The 12,792-nt window shown below is 32.2% G+C and overlaps 3 protein-coding genes across 3 annotated transcripts; 1 reads left to right on the forward strand and 2 right to left on the reverse strand.

Moving 5' to 3' along the window:
- Positions 1-768: 768 nt before the first annotated feature.
- Positions 769-1,780, reverse strand: LOC108199877 (heavy metal-associated isoprenylated plant protein 39-like). Its single transcript, XM_017367888.2, has 3 exons — positions 1,630-1,780; positions 1,420-1,495; positions 769-1,333 (listed from the first exon to the last, which is right to left on the reverse strand). Exons 1-3 carry the CDS (start codon positions 1,633-1,635, stop codon positions 987-989), a joined length of 429 nt encoding a protein of 142 aa, XP_017223377.1. The 5' UTR covers positions 1,636-1,780; the 3' UTR covers positions 769-986.
- A 608-nt stretch (positions 1,781-2,388) lies between these two features.
- On the reverse strand, positions 2,389-4,259 carry LOC108224997 (protein ROH1A). The gene is made up of 2 exons (XM_017399785.2): positions 3,133-4,259; positions 2,389-2,749 (listed from the first exon to the last, which is right to left on the reverse strand). Exons 1-2 carry the CDS (start codon positions 3,976-3,978, stop codon positions 2,432-2,434), a joined length of 1,164 nt encoding a protein of 387 aa, XP_017255274.1. The 5' UTR covers positions 3,979-4,259; the 3' UTR covers positions 2,389-2,431.
- Positions 4,260-8,881: 4,622 nt separating this feature from the next.
- Positions 8,882-12,036, forward strand: LOC108225003 (uncharacterized). The gene is made up of 2 exons (XM_017399798.2): positions 8,882-9,692; positions 11,852-12,036. Exons 1-2 carry the CDS (start codon positions 8,882-8,884, stop codon positions 12,034-12,036), a joined length of 996 nt encoding a protein of 331 aa, XP_017255287.2.
- Positions 12,037-12,792: the final 756 nt, after the last annotated feature.

Raw genomic sequence — 12,792 nt, forward strand, 5'->3', positions numbered from 1 at the left:
TAAACAGTTGAAGTTAAAATCTTGCTTTTTAATTCTTTATTTGCCTTTCTTACCCTTCTTTACGGCAATTATATACTTGGTTTGATGTGATATCGACAAAGGGACAGCTTAAGCCTATCAATGACAACATTGTATCGCAATCATGCTAATAAAAACACAGCTTAAAACAAATTATAATCAAGCACAGATATGAATTATCAATCAAATGCATTGTAAATATCACAAGCTACTGACAAAACATCATAAATTTCACATCAGAATGCACGTTAAGTTCAGCACTTCATAAAAAAGGCGCAAAAAGACAATATTGCAGTGTGCTAAGCTGAAATGCTACTGCTGTTGTAATGAAAGAGATCGGGTGATAATGAAATATTGAAATCGAATAAATTAAATTAGCAAATAGTCGACGTGAATATGATATTCTAGAGACCCAGATGCCAGATAATTAAGCATTTTGATTTTTGGAAGAAAATATTATATCGCGTTGCGTTTAGGTATGAAAAACACTACAAAACAAAACACGAATTAACATTTTAGGAGTAAAACGCTACATGAAATAGCGGAAAAGAGGATAAACGCTGCACGATCTAGCGTTTTGGATTGCAAAATGATAGGTCGGGGTCATTTTCTCCGACAGTGATATTTGAGACCATTTTCTTGAAAATTGTGACACTGAGGACAGCACGCCATGGTTTGTCATTTTGAGTACCTTTACAGAAAGTCTGCAATGTTAAATTCTCACTCTCAACATTTGTCATTTAGAATTAATTCGCAAGAAATTCTTTCTCCGTCACTGTAAATATATCACGTTCACGTACCAGATTACTGGCAAATGATCGATAAAGATCAATCAAATTACTGGCAAATGATCGATGAAGATCAATCAACTGAACTCAGACCGATACATAGTAGACGAACAACATTTTCTACCTTAAACATACAAATACACATAATTATCTTTTACAGACAAACCTCGAAAAGAATAATTAACAGATAACACATGAATTAGGATCTTCCTCTGCCCTGGGAACAACATATTGAGGTTGGGACATCATATAAGGATAATAGTTATGATAGGCTTTGAAAAGATCTTGCATCTGCTCGTTTTTCTTCTTTTCTTCGTCTAATTTCTTCTTCTTCTCGTCTTCCTTCTTCTTATCTTCTTCCTTCTTTTTATCGTCGTCTTTTTTCTTCTCAGGCTCTTTATCAGGACCAACCGTTAATAATTCTGCATGCCATAATTTTCTCAACTTGTTCACCACAGCAATCGGATCAATATCTCCGACCACAGTTAACTTTCTATCTTTCATATCTATTGATATGGACTGGATTCCTACATAGACAGTGTTACGAAAGAAATTTAGACCAGTACTCACCCTGTTACAGAGTACGACGTAAAATACTTATAGTTTTTAGTACCTGAGAGACTGGAAACTAATTTTAAGGCCTTCTTCTTTTCTTTTTCATCAAATATTTCCAACTTCACTACAACTTTCTGCAACAAACCAAAATCAAAGTTAAAGTGGCTTAAAAAGTCCATAAACAGTGCACAAGACTCCGGCATCACACAATAATCATGATGTAACAATAATCCATCATAGTTTTGTTCAAAAAGAGCAAATAATTTACCTTCATCTCTGACAGAGTCTTGATTCTTTGATTTATCAAGTGAATTGAGTTTCAATACGGAACGATATCGACCATAGAAAATTGAGAACAGAGACAGAGGTTCTGCAGAATATATATAGACAGAGGCAAAGCCGTACAGCGACATTTCCAATTTTGTAATCGAGAATGTTGCTAGCTCCGAAACCAAACAAAAGCTAGATGCATATTAAAATACATATTTATAATTTTTTTGTTATCTTGTGAAATTATTGCAGTTTAAAATAAGTTATATTTCGCAAACTTATGGAGTTATTGACAGGATGAGATTCAGTAGAGTTTGGTTTGGATAGAAAGGACTATAATATTTGAATGAAAAGAGTAGCTAGGGAGAGGTGGTGATAGCTTTTTTTTGAACAATCGTTTTTATTGTTCTCACGTTAAAACTGTTCTTTCGTTAGAAAGAGCTCGACTATGCTAGTAGATGAAATGAATAGTCATATGTAGGTACAACTGATAAGATATATTTAAATCTATTGTCGTCACAAGATCATAGAGCGGCATGACACAGCCCGTCCTAATGTCAACCTCTGACTTGAATTACATTAACTAGTTGGTAAGGATCTTATTCCGATGAGTTAAAATATAATATGATCATCGTAAGCTCTCGTTTGAAATCTTGAGGTTTCAGAAGAACTGTTAACTTAACACAGGATCTGGAACAGGCCGATACATTTGATAAGTGATGATAAGACCCGATCAAACAAAATGAGGAACTCATATAAACAAGATAATGCATGAAGTTCCATTGATTTGGTTACTAATCTTAATTTGATGCAGCAGTAATGAAGCCTGCCTGCTCAACAAGATCCATTAGCTCACCCCTGCTTCTGACAAGCCTATGAAAAATCTCCCTCACTTGTTGCTGCAGCGGTCCTAAGCTCTCCCCCATTCTCTTACAAATATCCGACAATTCTGCCACCTGCGCCTCAACCTCTTTCACCTTCTCTTCCTCTGCTGGAAACTTAAACGCTTCCGTGAATTCAATCAATGACGTTACCACCTTCTCCATCTTCTGCAGCTCATCCAATAATCCTCCTTTTCCTTTCTTCTCCTTCTTCTTCCATTCCTCGCCTATCTTCTCCTGTAGACACAGTCCGTGGCCAATAATTAGGATTACTCATCAAAATTTCGAACATTAGAACTCAATAAATAGGATCAAACTTTTAATCTGATTTCATATATTTGGAGACCATTTTTGCCAAGAATCTCTTATAAATTTGTTCATCATTTTTTTCAAAAATACCCAATTTACAGAAATAATTTTCAAACATACGGTGCAACCTCATTTGCAACGCCAGTAACATGAAAATCAACTGGGTTGCAACCTCAGTTGCAACTTTAACTATATTTTTGAAGATAAGTTTGAAAACATTGGTACTTTTGCAAATTTCCCAAAAATCTATTAATATAATTTTCGACAAAATTATGCCAAAACGTAAATGATAGCATGGTAACTATGCTTGCCTGCAAAGAAATTAACGACTGAGTCCAGTTCAAATTTTTCGCCACAGGAAAATGAGTAGGCAATCCATTCCTCTCCTGGCAAGGAAACGCTGCTACAAGAGCCCACATCGAAAAAACCATCACACTACTCATGACATAAACCGGCATTGCCAATCCATTCGCCTCTTTGCCTCGTGGCTCCACCAGATTACTCGCCATTGCCTGAATCTCCTTGGCCGAAGACCATGACTTAGCAAAACACATATTCAAGTACCTAAAATTTTTACTACTCTGGTCCTTGGAAACCGAGGCCCCTGATCCCCTCCGGCCAAATGACCAGCTCCTCTCTGTAGTTTTCTGCTCCTTGTAATCTTCAGTAATTAACACCAACAACGCGTTCAAAACCTTCTTGGCACGAGCCACCTGTCCGTCTCCAATAGGCCTTTCTTCTAAAGATGTCACAACAATCTCCGCGAGCTTCTGCCAGTAATGTACCATATCAATTGCATAAGTTATCGCATTACATATGTCCAAGGCCTTAACACACCTGTCCTGAAGCTCTGCACTGACGCGATCAAGAGGCGGCTTAATAAATTGAGTTGGATCACGATCAATGATCAAAACGGCCTTAAATTCCGCCTCACAACAGAGGAATGCGTCTAAAAGGCTTCGGAACCAGGCAATCGAGAGGAACACATTGCTCTCGTCGCCTGACGACGCGAGCTCAGCTAGGCGATCAGCCACGTGTTTTTGGAATAGCTCAATGTCTTCTAGCTCTTGATCATGGTTGTTCTCCATCGTGGATACTTGATTACGACGGATGCTAATCCGGTTGAGAAATGAAGATTGGTGATCTGTTGGCGGCATTGTTGATCAATTTTCGACGTTCTAATTGATTTATTTTTTCTTGCAGAATTAAAACGAGGAATTGAGAAGTAAGATTGCAGAAGTTTATATGTTCGTATGGTTTGATGAGGCATATATTTAACGTTGTTTTTGGAGGGTCATACGTTTGTCTATGGACCAGAATTTTTCTGATCTCTTCTCGTTGCAGCTGACTTGGCATATTTCATTTTATCTTAGAGTTTGTTCATGTTATCAATTCAAAATTAATCGGAATTTTTTTTAATAAATCAGAAATTTTTATTAAATTCGGATTTTTTAAATCAAATCAGGTAAAATATTTTTATTAAATTAATCAAGAATTTTTTAATAAATCAAAATTTAGAACGCTGACTAAGATTAACCAAATACTATATTTCAGACCAGAAAGGAAAAAGAACCATCGAGAGTATTTATGTTTGTTAGAGCATCTCCAAAGTGATGTTAGCTATAATGGTTAGCTATATTTTAAAATTCTGTTAATTTTGTTATTTTCAAATAATAAAAATAAGCAAAAGTGCTTCTTTTGAGAGCCAGAAATGCTAGCTTTTTTTTTATCTTTTTTAGTGATTTGCATTTTATTATGAAGTTTTAAAATTTTTAATATGTAATAAACTTTATTTATTGATAAAGATTTTTTTATTTTAATGATTTGAATTTTTTTTAAATTTATAAATTTTAATTACCCAACACTCGGTTAACTTATAAGCAAAAGTTATCCAAACACTTTTAATAACTTATAATTCAAGTTCACTTATCACTTATAATCCACTTCGTTACTTTAAGCAATAAGTCACTTTTTTTAAGTTTTGCCAAACGGCCCTTATATGTTATTTAGTTAATTAAAATTTTATTTTAATTTTATAAATTTAAAAATTAGGTACCAACAAGTGTGTACACGTGGTGTAAATTTTACGCTGATTTTTTTTATACAAATATATATTTTATTATGATAATTAAAATAATATTATCTGACCAACTTATATGTTTTTCACCTTTTATTCTTATTTTGAAATAAACTTTTCTATTTTTTAGATAAATTAACATATAAAATTATTTTCATATCAGAAAATACTTTTTCATATAGCTCAAAATTGATGTAAATTTTAAAAATGAGAAATATATATTGTATCTAAAAATATAATATATATATATATATATATATAAAAAAAAATTTTCATATAACTTTAAGAAGTTATAATTATGTTTACTTTATTAACTTAATAACTAAATTTATTAAAATACACATTTAAATTTAAAAGAAATTTTAAATATAAAACTGAAATAGTAATATACTTAATATAATTATTAAATATAAGAATATATGTAGAGATTTGAGAAGAAGGCTGACGTGGATGTAATATAGATGATCGTCCTTCATTCAACATATGACATATGTAGCGTCACTTCTTTTGCGGTAGGTAAAGTATACTTACTGTAACAGGCAGCCCGTTGGAGTGGTCCATTTTTAGAGCTATTAGATATATAGCATGCCAGCTAGATAATATAGTTAACAGATGCATCGGGTTGGAGATGCCCTTAACTCAGTAACTTGAGCCAGTATACAGAAACCAAACAAGTGTTGCAACCGGTTTTTTTTTGTTTTTTTTGCTAAAAGTGTTTCAACCGGTTCTTTGGTGTTCAAGAACCAATGAATTAGGAGAGTAGATCAGTAAAAGTGTAAAACATGTATGTGTGAATTATTCGAGCTCGAGTTATTATAATATAATCCCAGCAATTACCACATTTCTTTTCTAATTATTGTGTATGATACATTTTATAATATAAAGCATATTTTCTTCGGACCTCGATATATTTTAATCTTTTTGTAGAATATATGGCCTGCTCCACTTGGAACTCTTAATCTAAGAATCAGGGATGACAATTTTAGCCGACCCGATGGATACCCAATTCGTCCCGACCCGATTGGATCTATCTGAACCTGTTTTTTTAAATTTGGATTCGGATCTGCATCTTATTTCTAAACCCGAAAAAATTTGGATCTGAATTTGAATATCAGGTATTCAAAACTGAGACCCGATCCGAAACCCGATACAAAAAATTATATATATATATATATGTGTGTGTGTGTGTGTGTGTGTGTTAAATGTAAAGTGTGTATATATATATTGAAATATTATGTTATTATGGTTTTATTTTAAACACTGGTTCTCTCTTGAGCGCGACCCTAGGTATGTATATTAACATTTTACTTAATTTTATATGCGCCATACATAATTTACTTCATTTCGTCAATATTTTATTTTTCATCATTATTGTGTATTAAATAAACAAAATATAATAAAAATATAAACGATAAATTGAATGATTGTATATAAATTTATTTTTTTGACAGAGAATGATTGTATATAATTAAATTAACATGTTTCACGTGTTTATTGCACTAAATGAAACCCGTGAAACTCTTTTTTATATTCTTAAATTTTAAAAAAAAATCATCACCCAACGGATATCCGGACCCGGACCCGACCCGAAATATAATAGATCGAGTCTAGATCTGAAGAAACCTGACCGAGCCGACCCGTTGTCATCCCTACTAAGAACCCTCGACATTATTTCTAGTATTAATTAGGGTTATGCAGCAGAATTACGCATGTAAAAAATGTCGTATTTATATATTATATTTTGAAATTGTTTTTGAGCACACACTACGATGGAAAAAAATATAAAATTATTTTTTAACACAAACGACGATGCAAAAAACAAGTATTTATGTTTAGATTCTAAAAATTTATTTAAAATTTAGGATTTTACCTCCAATATCTTATTTTAAGGATTAGTTCACTTTTGAGCGTGATACTAGATTAAGTTTTTATTTTCAAATTAAAGGAAATTTTAATTCGAAGTATATTGTCCAACTATATTGTCCCGGTCAATTTTATATAATTTTGGAGAATCGTTCACCGAAATGTGAAGGGGTATCTCATACCGTCCTAGACCTACCCACATTTCATAATGGGCTTTCGTTTACGGTCCAAAATGTGAAAGGGTATCTCATACCGTCCATGATTATATCCCTATCGACATTTCATAATGGGCTTTTGTTTACGGTCGAGAATACACGATGCATGACAAAATTTGACGTAGGGCTCAACCCGTTACGATAACAAAAGTCACCATCCCGCTCCTCATTAAATTATTCTTGTTTGGCCCAATCTTTTTTTAAATTCTCAACTGTTATTGTCCACAATCATATTAATTTTCAAATTTTACAACATTTTACGGTTTTTATCTATGTAGATATCTTGGGGATTTTTTAGAACGTACATTTTTATCTTTATGACAGTTAGATATTGAAATCAAGATTTTGATTTAAAATGTAAATATTGTTAACATTCATATTGTTTCATCTTGCCTTAATCAGTAGATATTGAAAGATTACATAATATTTAAACGTATCAGATAAGTTACCAATACTTAGAGCATCTCCAACCATGAAGAACCTTTAGCTAAGAACCGAGTTGGCATACAAAAAATAAATCAATCACTTCAAAAAATGACACTCCAACCATACCAACTCCTTGTTTATAATTATAGTCAACCTTCTATGGATAGTTATATTTGTCGATTCACTACAAGTCTGTAAAAAAATGTGCAGGAAGATTACACGTCACTTATTACCATATTAAAATGATATATTCTATTTATAACAATTTTAAATATTAATAACATACTAATTTTAAATTAAAGCCAACCAATAAAGTCAATACCACCAAAGCAAAATGTCTTACAAGCTCAGCAAATTTTATATAATATCCTACAGGTCCAATTTAGCCAACCATTATACCCAACCCTATTGGAGATCCTCTTATATCACTCCTAAATTATTAACAATAGTTTACTGTTTGCTTGTAATGATAAAGGTATAATTGAAAGTTTAGACAATAATACCTTCAAACAAACTAATATCCAAGGATTTAATTAAAAAAACAAACGATTTATTATCATCCTTGTTAGTTGGAAAACGTTAATTGTTATTATTAAGATTTTTTATAAATACAAATCCGCCCACCGTATAACTTATACCGCAGGTGTGTTACAGTTGTATAACATATCTGCGGATTTTGTCAAGATACGAATGGTATTCACTCAATTGTAATATCCTTTTTATAATTAAGAAAAACAAAACACATAACAGATTTTGTTATGATACATTATCTTTAACTTTTGAAATTTATTAATATTATATACAGCTAATTAAAAATATAATGAATGCAGATATCAAAAAATTCACACGCGTGTGCTATAAAAGCAGCTATCTTGAGAGTTTTACCATACAGAACTATACAAAACAATTACAAGCTTTCAAGTTTTCTCTCTGATCAAATATGGCTGTAAATTTTCTTTCATCACCTTACTAAATTTTGTTATGTATATAGTTTGATATACATATACACAAAGGCACACACACATATAATTGTTCATATATACAGTTATAGGGATATATTTCTTGTTACTAGAAATCAATTACATTCATATATCATCTGCTCTCTTCTCAACCATTTTAATTATTTCAATTTAATACTTAAATTCTTAAATCATTGTCATGATCTCATGAAATGTTCAAAATGTTTAGTCATTTCTTCTTCACCAAGTATTTGATGTTTTTATTGCGTCCATATATACTTATCTGTTGACCGATGCTAAAATTCATATATTGAATTAGTTGTAATTTTTATTATTGTTTCAATAACAAAAAAGATATTCGATCTTTTATGTGTACTTTTATTTTTGTTTTATTTAGTAAATCATATAGTTTATAAAAAAAATATATGGTATCTAATATTTTTTTTCTTGCTTAATTTTTCAGGGAAGGTTTTTGAACAAAGATTCCTTTGAAGGTTTTCCTGATCTCCCCAATTCGCAGATGGAAGTGCAGATCTCTCAAGAAGAATTTCGCATGTTTCATTCACTTGATCGGAGGCTGTACTTGATTCTTGTGACAGACTTGTTGCGCGAACCATTGGAAGCAATGCAAGTCATGGCCTTGTGGTTGTGGTTGGAACGAGCTGGATTCTATAATATAGTAAAAGGGATCCTTGATTTTCCTGTTATGTTAATCAATGATCTTGTGGAAGAGGCTATCATATGCCTCATGTTAATTGAAAATCCTGTTTCTGTATTACTCAATTCAGAAGCTGCTGAGATTCCTCTCACACAAAGTGTGATACAGAAGAATTTTTCGCTTTACTATTTGCGACAAAATCAAATGGCTGCGAAAGCTGGGGTGGAAAAGACCCGGAAGACTATTTGTAAGCGGGCTTTCGAGGATCTGATGCAGCAAGCCATGTTGCGAAATGAGGCTCAGAGGGTGGCCGAGAGCCAGCAGCAGCTTCTTATTCATCAACAGACAATCCTCACTAATAGCTTTGCTAACAATGTGGTGGTTCCGGCTGATGAGCGAACAATGTTTGTTACGTTTTCGAAAGGCTATCCGGTGGCTGAGTGGGAGGTTCGTGATTTTTTTGTGAAGATTTTTGGACACTGCATTGAATCATTTTACATGCAGGAAGTGAAGGATGCGAAGGATCAGGCTTTATTTGCTCGAATCGTGTTCTTTCGAGCTGACATAATTCATATGATACTTAATGGTGTTGCGAAGGCCAAATTTACCATCAACGGAAAACATGTCTGGATGCGCAAGTTTGTCCCAAAGAGAACGAGGCCAATTGTGATCGGTCAGAGCTCACATAATATCAATACTAATCATGCTGTCTAGCTGATTTGGATTCATAATCTACTAGTTAGATTGTGTCTGATAGGGTGGGTTGTTTAGCGTGTGTTCATGAACACATGCTAATCACTAAATTTCATGTATTTAGTTTATTTTGATTGTCGTAGTCTTTTGTATGGGTAGGGATTCACTATTGTTAAGAAGCAGGAGCTCATCAAAATAAATTAAATATATGAAATTTAGTGATTAACATGTGCTCATGAACATACACTACAAAACCGTTAGATGATATTTTTTTTTTAAATATATTATATTATATGTTAAACCATAAAGAGTTCATACACAGACATTTAAAACAAGAACAAATCATATTATTTTTATATTTATGGTGTTTTACTAAGATCCGATCTAATTAAATTGGTCGGACGTTCGATATTAGAAAAAAAGAAAAATGTTAACTATATATTTATAAACATCTCAAACTACGCTGTCGTCGTCGGCTTGAAAAGTTAAAAAATATGTAAAGCCCAATAGAGAAAATAATGACTTATAATTTAAAATGATATGATATGACAAAACCTGAAATAAGTATTTTATATTGTTATATATTGTAAGTTTATATAATGGAGATTAGTGCTTTAAAAAATGATTATGACTTATGTGATAGGCGATTTCATGTGATATGTAATCATAAACTCAGTCAAACACACATCTGCACATTTTTTGGAAAATAAATCAACAAATTAAACTATTTTCGTGGTTATTTTATGAATAAAACGTTAAAAAGATGAAAAATTAAAAGATATGATAACTTCTGAGTAAAAACATATCAGTCGCTTTTTTATTTTATTTTATTGTGTTAGTATATTTACCCTCGATTTAAATATATAAGTACTTGTCTTTTTTTTACTAATTTTAATAAAATTATAAATGTATATTAAAAATTATTATTCTATTTTTTTATATAAATAAAAATATTATAAACAATAATTTAAATATTAAATAATTTAATCTGTTCAAAAAAAAATTAAAATTTAAACTCTAAAAATCACGTATAAAAAATTAAGAAATTAACATATAAACAAACCGAATATTTACTCACCCAAATAATGTTCAGTTATATTGACGTAACACTCCTCGATAGTACAAGAACCTTCTGGACAACAAGTGACTTTTCTTTTCCCTTGAAACTGCAAAATAATAAAATTCACATTTCCCAATTTACAGGTGCTTCTCTTTTGCAATTTAAAGGTACCAAAATTTTCTTTAATTTTAATTTAATACTCATACTAATTCTTGTTCTTGATCTCGCTGTGTGTATCTATAGGTTGTGTATATGTATATATTTTTCTTGGTATTGAAGAAAATTATAAAGTTTTAATTTTTGTTGTTGTGATTATGTAGTCTAGGTTCAAGAATTTGATTTTGCAAATGGGTAGTAAAAAAATTTGAATCTTGATTATGTTCTTGAATCTTTCTCGGTTGAATTGACTGTTAGAGTTGTTATAATTTTAATTAATGTATTTGTTTTGGTGAATTGTGTTGTTTTGAATTTGAATATGAAGTGATATTGTATAGTGTTTATATGTAGTCGAATTTGAGCTTGTTGGTTATCTGGTGTTAAGTAATATATGAAGTTTGTGTGTTTTTTTTTGTCGAAATTTTGTGTTTTTGTGATGTAGTGTTTAGGGTTTATGGTATGTGAATTTGGGCGTATTCATGTATATATTGGATGGTTTTTGCAAGTGCTGATAGCTTAATACTGGCAATGGAGTTTTGATTGTGTTCCTGTATCTTGATTGAGAGAATCGAGTGATCGAGCTGTGATAATTGATGCAGTAGTCTTTGCGCAAGATGTTGTGTAGTCGTGTTTGTTTGCAGTTTTGAGTGTTTTATATTGTGTTTAGCTGTCTGCAGGGTTGAATATGCAATTGTGGTATTGGTTAATAAATTGACTTCATTTTGTTGATTTGTTTTTGTAGATTGAATTTGAAGAGTAACCATATATGCGTGGAGCAGCTACATTTTCTTGTGTTAAGAATAATTTTAATCCGATAAGAGTAAAATGGGGTACTCTCACATTCCTTTGTGTTCAGTTCTGAAAAATTATTGTTTATAACGTTTTTCACCGTTGACAAGTAATTGTGTTCTGTTGAAAACCAGGGGCGAAGTCGATATCAGTGCCAAAGAAGACACTGAATAATGATTCTGGGGAAGTAATGATAGTAAAGGAGAAGGTTGATCCGATTGTTGCTTTCAGCAAGCCCCCTCCACTCCCACCTGTTATCGGGCCACTGGTTGTTCTTTCATTGCTGGATTCGTACTTTAGCCGCGACAATGATGACTGACTTGATCAAATGGGGTCTATCGAGTTGTAGATATGTGATAAACTTAGTAAAATGTCTTGCATGAATCTGATCTGGTTTGGAATATTTGGTATGTACTCTACTTGTTAAAAAGTTTTGTAGTCTGGTTTTATATGTTGATGCCAACACGGACTGAAGGCACAAGCTTTATAGTCTGTTAGTGTTTGTAATAAACGAAACTTGAGGAAGTTTATATTTTCAATACATACTAGTAGTCTCCGCCGTGCATTGGATAGTGAACTTGCAATCTTCAACATATCCTGCACTTCAGAATGTGGAAACATGTATAAGCCCTAGTATAAAGTTGGGTGAAACACACCTCGAGCTTTTTGGCTCAATTCATCCCTAAGACCAGGTTGGGGAAGTTTAAAACGAACCCGTACTCTGAACCAATATTTGATTGTGTATTGTATTGGAATAGAGTATCAGGATGAAAATGCTGAAGCTTTAGGTGAAAGGGATCTGAATGTCATTCTGAATAGTTCATAGTTTTATGAATAGGCCTTTCTGGGAACTTGGTTACTGGGGAAAGTTTTTTTTTTTGTCAGAAAATGGACAAGTTCTTCAATGTACACTAAATAATAAGAAAATCATGTAGTACATAATTGAGAAGGTATTAGTGTGCTAGTTGTAAGCGACAGTATTGTAAAACTGGGAGCTGGTTTTGAATAAAAGGAGTGGTGCAGACTTGCAGTGGTTGATAAATGGGAGGATTGTTAGTAAAGTAGCCAGGCTGTG

Source organism: Daucus carota, chromosome 1 (assembly GCF_001625215.2).
Source record: "Daucus carota subsp. sativus chromosome 1, DH1 v3.0, whole genome shotgun sequence".
In the NCBI taxonomy this organism is placed as follows: domain Eukaryota; kingdom Viridiplantae; phylum Streptophyta; class Magnoliopsida; order Apiales; family Apiaceae; genus Daucus; species Daucus carota.

Bases quoted from the DNA above. Each gene is read 5' to 3' on its own strand.
- LOC108224997 (XM_017399785.2), bottom strand. From the start codon at position 3,978: ATGCCGCCAACAGATCACCAATCTTCATTTCTCAACCGGATTAGCATC. The intron at 2,750-3,132 runs GCAAGCATAGTT...CTGTGTCTACAG, and splicing joins AGTCGTTAATTTCTTTGCAG to GAGAAGATAGGCGAGGAATG.
- LOC108225003 (XM_017399798.2), top strand. From the start codon at position 8,882: ATGGAAGTGCAGATCTCTCAAGAAGAATTTCGCATGTTTCATTCACTT. The intron at 9,693-11,851 runs GTCAGAGCTCAC...GTTGAAAACCAG, and splicing joins AACGAGGCCAATTGTGATCG to GGGCGAAGTCGATATCAGTG.
- LOC108199877 (XM_017367888.2), bottom strand. The intron at 1,334-1,419 runs GTACTAAAAACT...CTGTCTATGTAG, and splicing joins ATTAGTTTCCAGTCTCTCAG to GAATCCAGTCCATATCAATA.